Below are 13605 nucleotides of genomic sequence, written 5' to 3' on the forward strand. Positions count from 1 at the left end.
TACTACTCTGCAGAGCAGCTACAACAGTGTAAAATTGCACAGTGCTGTTACTAATATCACATGATTTGGAGAAAAGGAGAAGCCCGTCAGGAGCCAAACTAGCCAATTAGGTGACAGTTTCATAACTCTTGAATGATCTAATCTTGAGATTAAAAAGCAAAAAAAGCAAAAAAACAATCTAGTTCTCCTTTCTGTGTAATCACTATGGACATAAGCCAAAAAAAAAAAACCCAAAACAAAACACAACACTGGCTTGGAGAAATGAAAATAAGGAACTGATGCTGGTGTCAAAATAAAATGCATTTTATTTGTATGAGGACAATAACCAACAGTTTATCATGCTGTATATTTCACCTTCTACACTTCATACACTATTTAAAAAAAAAAAAAAAAATGTACAACTCTTACAGTGTTGTGTTGCAACATATATACTGTGAAATGGATAATCACCCATTATCTTTCTGTTCCTCACAAATGGTTATAATTTCCAGATCCCTGACACTGTGTTAAACACTCATCGGTGCGCTGGGTGCAGGAGAGAGGGAGAGGAGACTAAGCACTCCTTAAAATAAAACACTTGGACCACATCATACCACCTTTGGCTTCCTCAGCAGACCTCAGGTAAAACATTTGAGTCTCCACCGGACCTAAGACAGATATCAGATTCACAGCAGCTGACGTAGTATGAATGTACTGATTTTTAGATATTCCACTAGCACCCAGGAAGGTTCTGCATGATCGCATGAAGACAAAGCAGTACCCAGATAACTGACAGTGTGTCATAGCTTGGGAGAATCACTAAAACAACTTGATAACCGCATGTCTGTGGTTCAAGCAAATGACTCAGGCATGAATATAAACAACAGCTTTCTGTGTAATTAGCTGATTCATAGAATGTGGTTGAGTAAAATGAGCACTAGCCGAGCTTTAGTTCCTGGCCTAGTGTCAGCTTGAAGTCTGGTGGTCTTAGGTTCTGTGGAGATCAGAGGTCACGAGGAGTCTTGCCTTGTTCGATTGTTTAGGCAGAGCCTTTCCAGCTGCTTGGCACGCTCCTTGTGGACAGTCACCAAGGTGCGGTTCTCCTCTGTCAGACGCCGAAACTCCTCCTCCAAACGGGCAATCTCCATGGCAACCTTCTCATCCTCCACCAGCTCTGCCAGCAACTTGCGCCTAAATGAATGAGTGGGAAGGTTTTTAACAGCCAGTTATTGATGTCCCAGAATAAACCTGGTTTGTGGCAGGGAAATACCCACGAAAGGTTCCCAGTTCAAGGAAAAGTCAGATTTCTCAAATTCATGCACATGAGAATTTTAGAGTGCTCAGTTGTTTGGTTTCTCGAATGTGGGGGGGGACCAAAATAAACACAGAAACAATGCAAACTCACAGGAAGAGGGGGGGGGGGGGGGGGGCACTCATACACTAGAATAAATAACTAAAACATTTGGTAGAACTAAATGCAGTGTAATATTGATGACATTTGGCACATGTATGGAAATACAGACTGCAGATGCTTGGTATCAATGTAGATTACAAAGTATGTTGTACGACCCAAGCCTTACAGTATGTGCAGCAGAGTTTCACCAAAGGTCACAGATCTCTGTGCGCCCGGGTGCGCTGTCATTAGCTCCCTGAAAAGATGAGACTTTATGGTTAAGGTGGGATTGAAATGGACTGAAATTAAAATACACTTTTTAACAGTGACTGTTTAATAACTTGAGGGCTACACTTTTCCAAAGAAGGTCCTGATTTCAGGAGTAATGATGCATTCAAAACTCAAATATTTCACTGACCACTTGCAAAAGTTATTCCCGTCCTTGTGGGTTGTATGTGAATGGCACAAGAATAACTTAACAAAGCAAACAAAGCTGCCTGACCTGAAACTCTCTACTGCAGGTTCAGGCGGAATGACTTGACTTCCCCTGGCAAAAAAAAGAAAAGAAAAAAGGAACAGCCTTTGGACTTTGAAAGGCATTGTCAGCACTACCACATGGACAATGTGTAATGGCTTTACGTCTCAGGGTTTGCGAGTGTTGTTTTACAGATGCTGTGTGTTACGTTACAGAACGGCAAAACAAAAGCAGAAAAAGGAAAAGAAAACTGGCATGTGTTATCCCGAATATGTATTGTGTGGAGTTTTAATGGTATAATTATGAAAGAATTAATGTTTGTCCCAATATTAAGAGAGAAGCAGCTTTGGACTGCAAGTTGTTGAAATGATGGTAGTGGAGAAACTCTGGTTAACACTCGGGTCTTGGATCACACTCGAAACCAGGTTTGATTTATTTCCTGAAAGATCACACGTGTGAGCGGCAAACAAAAGAAACTGGCTGAAAGTATGATGTAAGTGTGAAAGTATGCAAGTATGATGAAAGTATGTACGCCCAATCTCTATTTTCAGTATTTACACATTTCCATGGAATAAATCAGGTAATTTGATCTCAGTTGGTGAGCAAAACGGTGGGATTATGGTCACTGCAGTTTCATAAAATAAAACAAAATGTGGGACATGTTTGCATTTTTACTGGGTAGCTTCATCTAAACTGTGAGGTGAGGTGTAATTATGTGTTTTTAAAAGTGCTGCACAAATAAAGTCATTATTAAAACATCCATTTGTCTTCTCTGTGCACCGAAGTTTAATAAGATTGGGGGAAACAAATATAGAGAAAAGAAAACAACATGTCATTCGCTGCCAGTTTGTCAGCTACTCAGTGGTGATATTTCTTGCGTAATCTGTTGTGTCATGATTTCAACACAATGAAAAAATATCAAAGGACTTCTCAAAATGCTTGAATTTCACTTTGACCAATTTATGAACTTTATTAAATCCACCTGCATCAAGGAAACTGAACTTGAAGATCATCTAGAAACTGGAAGGTAAATGAACTGTGAATTATTTGAAACCTGTGTGTGCTTGTCTGACAGTGACTAAAAGTAGCAATGCATCCTGGAAAATCCCTCCCCACTGTGTTAAAGAGCTGTTCCTGTCATCATCCTTGCAACACTTCACTGTATGTCTCAAGCCCCCCCCCCCTTCTTTGTGCACTTCCTCATAAAGGAAGTGGCAAAACATTCATTGTACGACGCATTTCTCTTAACATTCAGAATAGAGAATAAGCATATCCTCCTTTCTGTGAAAACATGTTCAACATAACTGTTGATGAGGAGTTTCAAAATCAGTAAAATCTTACCTACACTCTAAACGCTACGTCCTCACTTAATCAGCACCTTTAACTTCATTTGTAATAGTTTTCGAAGAGACACATATTGAATGCTCACATACTGAGGAACACAGTTGTGAATACTTCAAACTGTTGATTCGTAATTTGTACTTGCTTTTTCAGAATGTTACACTCATGCAGTGGCGAGACTCCCGGGAGTGTTAATGTTTGAATTCAACCCCCATGAGTAGTGTTACGCGTATTATTTCAGTTGTGTTTAGATTTGGATTTTTTGTGGATGTGTGATGTGGTTTTCAGTGTCTGTGGACATTGCAAAGGTTTAGCTGGTAGCGGGCTGCCATGACTGAGACTCCTGGTCAGTGTTCACATTCAGGATTGCGGTTCAAATGTTAAAAGTTTTGTCCCTGTAAGTGTGAAGTGTATGGAGCACATGAACGCAACCCAAAGTGAGATCTCTGTCTCATGTAATGTAAATACTGTGAATGAGTTCTCTTGGCTTTCTAAACCAGTCTGGACTTCTAAAATCAGGGCTGGTTGTATAAAGTGTATTTAAATTATGAATTTAAGCAGGTCTCCTTTTACTTTATATGCTGCTCACTCAAAATAAGTGTAACTTGTACCTCAAACGCCGTAGTTATTTATTCTTTCTTGAGACCATGAGTGTGCATATTTTTAAAGTAAAGCCACCATATCAAATTTTACAGTGCAGCATTACAAAGCACATTACTTGTGGTTAGTTGTGTTTCAGTGCACTATGAATGTGAGTCTGATTTGATGCATGAATGTGAGTCCCTGTCAGTGCGAAGAACCAGGAGTTTCTACCAGATCTTATCCGCCTTATCCACATTCAAGGCTATAGTCAGAGTATGCATGCTGTTCTCTATTTAGGAACTGTGAAGCAGTTTAGGTCATGTCTGTGTGTGTGTGTGTGTGTGTGTGTGTGTGTGTGTGTGTGTGTGTGTGTGTGTGTGTGTGTGTGTGTGTGTGGTAAGTGTAAGGGCCTTGAAAATCTCACTGCTAAGACTACCCACAGCTGCTGAGGACACATGGGACAGTGTCCACTGCGTGTGTGTAACACATCCCCACTTATGTGTATGCATACACTACATTTGTGTGTTAAAGTTTGCAATAGTTCTCATTCAATTACACCTGACAAGAGCTGCAGTTTGTGTGATATTCGATCTTGTTTATAACATGAATGAGAAAGGAACTGGAATGTATATACAAAATACACACACACACACACACACACACACACAAAACTGAAAGTCATAAATTACCAGCTTTTCAAATAACATCTTAAGGGAAATGCTCTTGTTGGCTTATGTGCCAAATCCTGTATGCATGCTATTAACTGTGCCATCTGGTGGACATGTTGATCCAAAATGCCTTGCAGTTCTCTAAGTCTATTTTTAGTGAATGTGGTGCTATAGAGGGAACTGAACTCTTAAACCCTTTAAGAGGTCCAAGTTTTTCACCAATAAGTGGAGATTTAAACAATAATTCTCTCTCATTAGCACACGCCCGCATGTTGCATTCTTTCTGTTGGTTCAGACATGGACACTGGCATGATGTGAACACAGCCCTCTAATCTGGAGTAAGACATGTCCTCATTGTGTCCAATTGTGTGTTTTAATGAGGCTTAAAAGGGTTACCACAATTAATTTGCCAGCGATTCCTTCAGAGTCTTACTTGCGATCCTCGAGCACAGCAATCTCATTCTTGACCTGGTGAAATTCTCTTGCCATCCTGCAGTGCTCCTTGTACACCTGAACGCTCTCTCTCAGAGACACGCAAGGAGGCACCGGCTGCAAAAGGTCAGAGAGAAAGTCACACATATGAAGGAAAGTCACACAACTGAGGTGTCATATGGTAATTTCTGCTCTATATTGTGTAAGTAAGAAAATATTTTCAAAACCTGGATAAATGGAATAAGCAAAGCCTCTTCTCTGTTTGTAGTGTGTAACCGTACGGTGTCTGAACACTATATTTACTGGCCTGCTACCATTATCATTTGATACTCTTGTTGTTTCGGTATTCCACATGCAATTTATGTGTCCCTGTCAGTGATACTCATTGAAGGATAATTCAATGACAACACTAACAATAGAGGGAGGATACAGAGTGAATTGTTGATGTTTGTTTTTGATTTAGAGGTTCATAAACTACAGCCAAGTCGCTCCCCGTTTAAAGATTCAGCTACTACCCCGAATACAACGAAGGTTTAAAGGAAAAACCCGGCAGTATCCAATCCATTTGTAGCAAGTAATGCCCACTTTATGCAAGGAGGACATTTAATTTTTTTTTTTTTTTTTTTTTACTACATCAATCTCCTACTCGATTTTCATATATTTTCTATTTGGTACATATGTTCTAATCTGCGTCTTTTACTTCAGTTAACATTTCCCAGACAGATTTTTCTGAGAGAACTGGTGTAGCATCATATGATACCAGTACGAATAAAACATTATTAGAACTGAATCTTTTTTGAAAGGGGAAGTTAGCATTCAGTTTCGTTAAGTAGAAAAGGAAACTGAATGCCAACTTAAAAAAAAATAGAAAAAAAAAAGAATTCACCACCACAACACAAAACAGGGCCACACACATCTTTCCTTTAATGCACGTGCAATGCGACACATTATTAGTTGTGTGAATTCTCTGCTATGTTCTCACTCTCGTGCTGCGCTGCAAACACATGAATTGGTGCTGTTGTGGCACCGTTGTGAACGCTATACCTGTAGTCGCTGTTCAAGATCTGGGAAAGTCTGGGAGAGGTCCTCCACATCTTTTACATCTGTTGAGATGGAGCAGCATTCAGTTAGAGGTAATTAAAGTAAAAGATTACAAAATGTAATTGTAATGTTGTAAAATAACAGTAAAATACAATTAAAAATTGAATTAAATTGAATTTTAGTTGCCTAAAATTACAATATTATCACCTGAAATTCAGTGAAGTACGAAAAAAACTGAACTTTAGTGTAATTTTGACCAGGATATGTCCTCTGTCTCCTACATTAAACAAATCTCTAGATCTGTCTTCTTTCTGGGAAATATTTTAGAAATACGGACATTGTTTTTTCTCAGAGTGATGCTGAAAAACTAAATGTATACGTTACTTTTAGGCTCGACTACTGTAATTGTTCTAAAACCATGAATGAAAAGCTTTCAGTTGATCCAAGACACTGCATCATGATTACTCACAGGGACTAAAAGGAGAGATCACATTTCTCCCATTTTAGCTTATCTTCTTGTAAAAGCCAGTTGAAAGCCCTGAATGATGAGGAGGTCTCGTCATATCTTCAGTCTCACTGTACTGTATTGCTTCGCTCTGAGAACGAAGGCTTACTTGTGGTTCCTAGAGTTTCCAAAAGTAGAATGGGAGTCAGCGCCTTCAGCCATCAGGCCTCTCCCCTGTGCGGGTTCAGGAGCTCTATTTTATGACTAGACTTTTTTTGTCTACTCTCTCCCATAACTTGCATTTTGTCCTGCAGGTGTTCGTGACCTCTCACTGCTCTTTTTCTATCCCCTTATGCCCTGCTGGTCACAGCAGATGGCTGACCCCCCTCCCAGAGACTCGATCTGTGAGAGGACTCTTCCTGTTACTGCTCACTGTCACCCAGTGCTTTCTCACAGGCGACTTGTATGAACTTTGGGGTTCTCTCTTTACTATTGAAAGTGTTTATGTTAAAATATAGAGCACTTTTAGATGACTCTTATTGTGAACTGTTGATACATAAATGAAACTTAAAAGAATTTCACTAAGGTTTATAAGGAAATGTACTTTTTACTGTAGTTTTTTCAGCTCCGCTGATTTTTGTTAATAATTTAGTTACAATAATAGTGTGTTTTAACAACTACTTTACAAACAAAGAACTGCAGGAACCTCATGAACGATCAAACCATGAAGACAAACAAGACACTATTTATCCTTCCTCCTGCTGCTGGTGAAGGACAGTGTGAAGCATTTTGAATTTCTTGTTGAATTCAGTTTCTCTTCAAAAAAAAAATATGAATGAGAACTTGTAATCTTAAACTCTACATGCTGATATTAATAGCTAAACCTAGTGCCAGTAAAGAAGCACATGTACCTATTATTAAAGATAGGGCACAATGTATTTTAGATAAAAACCCTTCACATAAACATAACACTCTTTTCCATGGATGCACGACCAAAGTTATTGTTCTACAGGCAGGACATTTAATGTTCTCCTCTGGCTCATAAATTGGCCAAAAATGAAACACTATAGGGGCCTCTTGTATGACACCACAACATAGCAACATGGTGCCGCACTTATAAATGAGCCATGTCCTCTTACTGAGCAGGAGTAATGAGATGTCAGGTTGAAAGACATGCAGCATAAGAATACAGAGGGACAACTCCTCTATGTGGCAGGCAGACAAACAAAGTAGGCAGAACAAACAGACCAGATGTATAGACAGACAGTGATTCAGATAAACAGGCAGCCAGACAGAAACAGACAGGTTGTCTGCACCAGCTTCTGCCTCAATAGTAATGCCCCCCTGGAGTTGTGGAACACATGTGGAGAATCCCAGGATGATGCAAACTTCTAAAAGCAGGAGAATTAGAGGGCCAGCCAAAAACCATGGGGGCAATTATGATGGGGAATAAATACAGTTCTCATGCTTAGAATTGAGACAGTGTGGGGTTATAACTATGCCGGGCATGAAGTCATGAAAGGCCTAGAGGATGATCCCCAAATGGAGCACAGTTCTTAGCTCCCCTGCTGAGAAACATGAGTTCAAAGACACAACAACATGACTGCTGAGGGAACAGCCAAAGTTTGACTTTGGAGGTTTAGAGTCTGAGCAGCTCCAGTAAGTATAATACAGACCACTGTGACCGTTCAGGTTGAGGTTATTACAGAACAAAAAACAAGATTTTAATGCAATTTATAATAGGAATGATAATGAATATTGATATAATAACAAAAATAATTAATTTATAGGCATGTGAATTACAAGCAGATGATTGTGAAGTGATCAGTCGCTGTTGAAGGACAGATTTGAGTATGCTCTTTCTTCTATGGCCTCATCTTGCTTGCTAAGAGAAAGACTGGGGGGGAGGGGGGTCAGAGGGTGGAGCAGGACTGGAACTGTTAACTGCTTATAAATATAGGCCAGTGTTCTAAAAGCTGAACAGTGAATCAAGCAGCAGGACACTGTTAGTATTAGAGAGGAAACCTGACTCTGACATTGCATAGTTGCAGCTGCTGTCCCAGTGCCTGGCCCCACTGCAGTAAAATATCCTGACAGACAGCACCTAGAACCATAGGTAGAGTAGGTGTTTGTATTTGTGTATTACTTAGGGACTAAGACAACTGTTTATGTTTGCATCGAATAATAAATGACAGAATATTACACCATCAACTGACTTGTTTATGTTTGGGAACGCAGATGCATTTTGTAAGCACCCAGCTGTTTTTTAATATGCTGCGGTCATACAGGAATAGAGAGGGCACCTGTCTCAGTTACAGTGCAGAAGAATGAAGACGGTTAAAGTCACAGGGTGTGTGGGTGCTGCTAAGGGCAGGTTGTGCCTGGTCCGTTTTGGCATCATTCACATGTTCGCCACATACTGGAAATGCAGTGAAAGTTGAACCACGGGACTTATCTGGTGTTGAATAATCAGCTGAGTAATTATATATGCAACTATCCTCAAACTAATGTGTTAACTTCATTTTGAGATACTGCAACACAGGTGTGTGGGTGTTTTTTGTATGTGTAGAATAAACTGATAGGCGGTGTTGTGGAGAAACTCGTTACATGTAACAGAGTTATCAAAGAAAATGACAAATAAACATGGCCAGTTACAGTTACTGTGGGGAAAACGTAGGCTGATTACACTACTTAATCCAAATTTTAGTGATTACACAGGTGTGATCATCCAAGTACTTGTAGAATTTGGCATGTTACTATCGCTTTGCTTTTTTTTTTTCAGTGTGCAGTTATTTCTTTTTCATTTGGCCTTTTGTTTGAAAACTTGCTATCCAAAGTCAGGGTCATAAGGGAGCTGGAGCCTACCCCACCTGTCACTGGGCAAGAGCTGGGGTACACCCTGGGCAGGTTGCCAGTCCATCACAGGGCTAACACAGAGAGACTCACATTCACACCTACAGCCAATTAAGGTCCCAGGCACACCATTAAAACTAATGAGCATGTCTTTAGACTGCAGAGAGAAGTTGGAGAGAACCGACGAGGGCATATGCAGTTCACACAGTCTCCACACAGAAAAGCCCCAGTAGGCTGGCAGTCTCTAACCCAGAACCAACCACTGCGCCACATTGCTGCTGAGCTCCATCTGCCAATCAAATAAATCCACAATGCTCTAAACAACCTGCCAGTGCTACACCCTCTGCATCTGAGCGTGTGAGCATTTGCTACGGTCCAAGTGACGTGAATTTCATCAGCGACAGATTTACAGTCACTCACATTTAGCTGCAATGGATGTGTAGTTGTACTTACATTACTTTGTAGTACACTTGGACAGTACATCCACAGTTAGAGCCCTTGTAGTGCAGTGGCTGGACTGATAAGTCTGCACATTTACAACAAATTGGAAGGGATGCTGACGAACACGTCACAGTTGCATATGAAGTAAGCATAACACTTACACTCTCCAGAAGCAATGCCCGCTATGCGCTGCTAAACCACACTTCCTCCCAGTTTCTGTGTCATCTGCAGTGAGGAATTTTAGAGATCCCCGCAGAGACAGAGCTGCTCAGAGACTTAAAGCTACAGGTTACAAGCTTATGAAACAACCAGCTCAAACCAGCTCAAAACAACAATGAAAATGCACACACACACACAGATGCCAGAAGTACCTAAGCACGCCATAATGTGCAGAGCCAACAACAGCAAACATAAACTAGGCCAGGGTTATTCTCCCTTGTGGACATGGACAGCTTGAGGGCAATGTAACTACCCAATCCATAGAGTACCAAATTCACAATTTGTTCTAAGTGAGGTCAGCATTTATTGGAGTAAGGGGGCAGAGTAAGGTTTGAATTGCTGACACATGTGTGACTCACATTTATCCACCTCTGATGCAGGAGACAGGGCCACATGCACACCATCTAATGATGAAATTTAAATCCCCAGCAGAGACTGGCACACTCATAGATGTAGATGGTGAAACATAATTGCAGCCTATTTGCAATGTCTGGGAAAACCTTTGGAAAATCAACAATATTTTCCTTGTGAAGTCAGAAAAAGGCACTCCTTACCAACCTATTATAATGTAAACCTTATTTCCCACCATCACAATGCGCTACTTCAACACTGAGGAAACAGCTAGGCTACAGCATGTAAAACTTGTTTTGTTATTTCTGTTTGCTCATAAATTAAAAATAATTATTTATAAAAGTAAAGTAACTGTTACAATACTGAAGTGAGTAAAACAGATTGCTTACATAATTACCAGAGTGAACAAGGTTACTGTATGTAACCTGTTATCATTTTTAAAGTAATTTTAACAGTTCTATGGATGGTATAATGTGTGGGTGTGCGCCTACAGTCTGTATTTGTGTGTTTACCTGAGTTGTCATCGAGGCTGAAGGCAATTCTAACTTCAGATTTATCAGGAGACACTCTTCTGGTTGAGGTGATCATTTATCCCTTTGTAAGGTCACAGGCACACAACACAACTGTTAACACAAGTCAAAAGGACCTCATGAGAGATCAGCGATGATGCTATGAACCAATTAATCAATCAGCTAACAATAAATACGACAATCTGAATAGCCTGTTAATAAATCCACAGATTTCAACTGAAAATACTGTCTCCAGGTAATTGAATGCAGCAGTTCACATCCTTTCTCTGTTTTAAAATTTGAAATTGGCTTTGTCTCGATTTTAAACTTCTCCTTCAGTCTGAGAAATTGTAAAGGGCATTTTTTTCTCCACATCATGGTATATTCAGAAGATCAGCAGATTAATGTGTAATTAGACAGAATATGTAGAGCTAGAAGTTTTCTATCTGCTATGGAAGGCACAAACTCATTTTTTTTAATCCTAGTACATGAATGTGATTTTACCTCACCAGAGAAACGAAATACTGAACTCAGCAGGTGTACTGGAAAACCCTTTGATATGAAACCACTACAAAGGAGCCCTATGAGAGCAAACACACACACACACACACACATACACAGAGAGAGAGAGCGAGAGAGACAGAGAGGGAGAGTTTCATCATGCATTTAGAGTAGCTGTGGGATTAAATAATTTGGGAGCTTTGACAGACTGGCTCTGAGGTCTGGATTTTGCATTCCGCTTTCCAGTGAATGTACAGGCTTTTTATATCATGGCGTTTGCCTGCTTTAACCCTGCTGCACTCTCTGTCTCACCCAACACACCTCAGTGACCTTCTCCTGCAAATAAACTTTTTATTTAAAAAAAAACAAAAAACATAACGTGTCCTTTTGTTGGAAAACAGAAAGTCACATTTTGATGACTGATCAAAACAGGTGATGCAATCAAAATACAATCGTATTATTAGTTAGTGAAGTAGCATACAGGTATATAATCAACATTGTGATGGAGACTATAGGATATTCCATAAATATGCACTATCTTCTGCATGCACCCAGTAGTTGAAACGCACCGTCTGTCTCAACAGGTCATTATTACCTGAAGTAGCAGGAAAGTCAGTGTTGTGAAGTTTAAAATCAGGTAGCGGTGCGCGTCCTCAACACCGATTGCTGTCGGTTTCCTGTGGGGTCAGTGTTGGGGGTCTCTTCAGAAGCAGTACGGTCGCGTCTCAGCCGTCGCACCCCCTGCGCAGATCCCAGCAAAGATGGCACAACTGTCTCTTCGAGAGCTTACCTCCGCTATCTTGAGACTATAACTCGAAAATCTGGTAATTAGTAAAGTTAACGTTTTCCACCACGTAGCCAACGCGTCAGTGCATTAGTCACGGTCAGAAGGACTCCAGCAGCTCAAGTTTGCGTAGGCATGTGCACGTTATCCAGAGCCACGCAGAGAAGAGCAACACAGGGCGCAGGCAGTGGAGGAATGCCGTCCGCTGTCCCCCTGTGGCGGCCCGGGCCCAATTAAAAGTCTCAGATGACATGACTTTAGCCCGCAAAAATGCCCATAGCTGCAGCACCGCTCTGACTGACACGGTCAGACCGCTGGGATGGTGTTGGGCTTTGCAATAGCTGTGCAATGAGGCAGTTGTTCAGAATGAGCATCTCATGTTATGATGGCTCATGTGGACAAAAAAACAGCGCATCCTTGTGTGTTTACATTTTGGTAGGAGATTTAGGGGATGCAGTAGCCTGCAGGTCAAACAAAACCTACATGGGTTAGGGTACACACCATTTAAGTGTTTTGCAGACTGATACTGAATCAGTCTTAAGTGAATATTATTAAATTAGAATGATATGTGGATTTTCTTTATCTACAGACATCGTTTGCACTTTTGTTGCACCGTTTTCACTTTAAATCTCTGGAGATTTAAGATGAAAACAATCAATCTAGAAATATCTGTGCTGTGACTGAGAAGAAGAAAAAAGTGAGAACTTTTATGAGATGAGCAAGTTTCATTGAAGTGTAATTAAAAACTATATCAGTAGTATAACTCAAAAACCGCCACTCATATGCACATAAAGAGGTGAAGAAAAGTAAGGTTTAGCTATTCAGTTTTTACAGTTAAAAAAACTTTTCATTTATTTATTTGGTTTGTTTGCATTTATTCTAAATTGTCCAAAGTTACAAAAAACAAACAAAAAAAAACAACAGCACAAAAAATGAGCAGTCATATTTAATACTTTACTAAAACTACATAAAGCGATGTCACAGATCACAAGTTGATATTGATAATTATAATACGCCAAACTAACCTTAAGTCGGTGAAGTCTTTAAGAAAAAAAAAACGCGAAAATGCTGAGTAAGAACTACAGAGTTTTAGTCATGTTGTGATTTGCAATTCTGTGTCCCATTCACAGGCCAGTTCACCTGTGCACCAGCAGATGACAGCATTCACCCTGAATTTTTGCAGCCAGGACTTCAGACGGTAGGAGAGACAGGCAGACAAGGAGGGAGAAACAGAGGAAGACGAATAAATAATGCTGTGTACCTCTAAGATTCCTCCTCCTTCTCGTTTGTCTTCATTGACAGGCAGGTTGACAGAGATGTGCCTTATCAGCCCCAGAGACTGTTCATTACATTGTGATGGATGGGACACACTCAAATGTCTGTGCCTCTTTTATTCTGCAGTCATTATTTAGATCTGAGCCTTCTGTACTTGTATGTACAGTTAAGAGCCTTAGATTGTACTGCATGGGCCAGACTTGACAGGTCTGAAGGACTCAAATTGGTGAGAAACAAACTTTTTCTCAAGAAATTTGATGGAATTAGATCTCAACTTTGCCCTGCTGAGTTCTTCTGTGCTTTGTTAGTCATTCTC

The 13605-nt window shown here is 40.3% G+C and overlaps 1 protein-coding gene across 1 annotated transcript; it reads right to left on the minus strand.

Annotated features, from left to right (window-relative positions):
* Positions 1-351: 351 nt before the first annotated feature.
* On the minus strand, positions 352-12263 carry map3k7cl (map3k7 C-terminal like). The gene is made up of 5 exons (XM_030746860.1): positions 11826-12263; positions 10733-10843; positions 5915-5973; positions 4872-4987; positions 352-1170 (listed from the first exon to the last, which is right to left on the minus strand). Exons 2-5 carry the CDS (start codon positions 10806-10808, stop codon positions 990-992), a joined length of 432 nt encoding a protein of 143 aa, XP_030602720.1. The 5' UTR covers positions 10809-10843; positions 11826-12263; the 3' UTR covers positions 352-989.
* Between the last annotated feature and the right edge of the window lie 1342 nt (positions 12264-13605).

Source organism: Archocentrus centrarchus, chromosome 14, assembly GCF_007364275.1.
Source record: "Archocentrus centrarchus isolate MPI-CPG fArcCen1 chromosome 14, fArcCen1, whole genome shotgun sequence".
In the NCBI taxonomy this organism is placed as follows: Eukaryota; Metazoa; Chordata; class Actinopteri; order Cichliformes; family Cichlidae; genus Archocentrus; species Archocentrus centrarchus.

Bases quoted from the DNA above. Each gene is read 5' to 3' on its own strand.
- map3k7cl (XM_030746860.1), bottom strand. From the start codon at position 10,808: ATGATCACCTCAACCAGAAGAGTGTCTCCTGATAAATCTGAAGTTAGA. The intron at 4,988-5,914 runs GTATAGCGTTCA...GACCTTTTGCAG, and splicing joins ATCTTGAACAGCGACTACAG to CCGGTGCCTCCTTGCGTGTC. The intron at 1,171-4,871 runs GTAAGACTCTGA...TCATTCATTTAG, and splicing joins GCTGTGCTCGAGGATCGCAA to GCGCAAGTTGCTGGCAGAGC.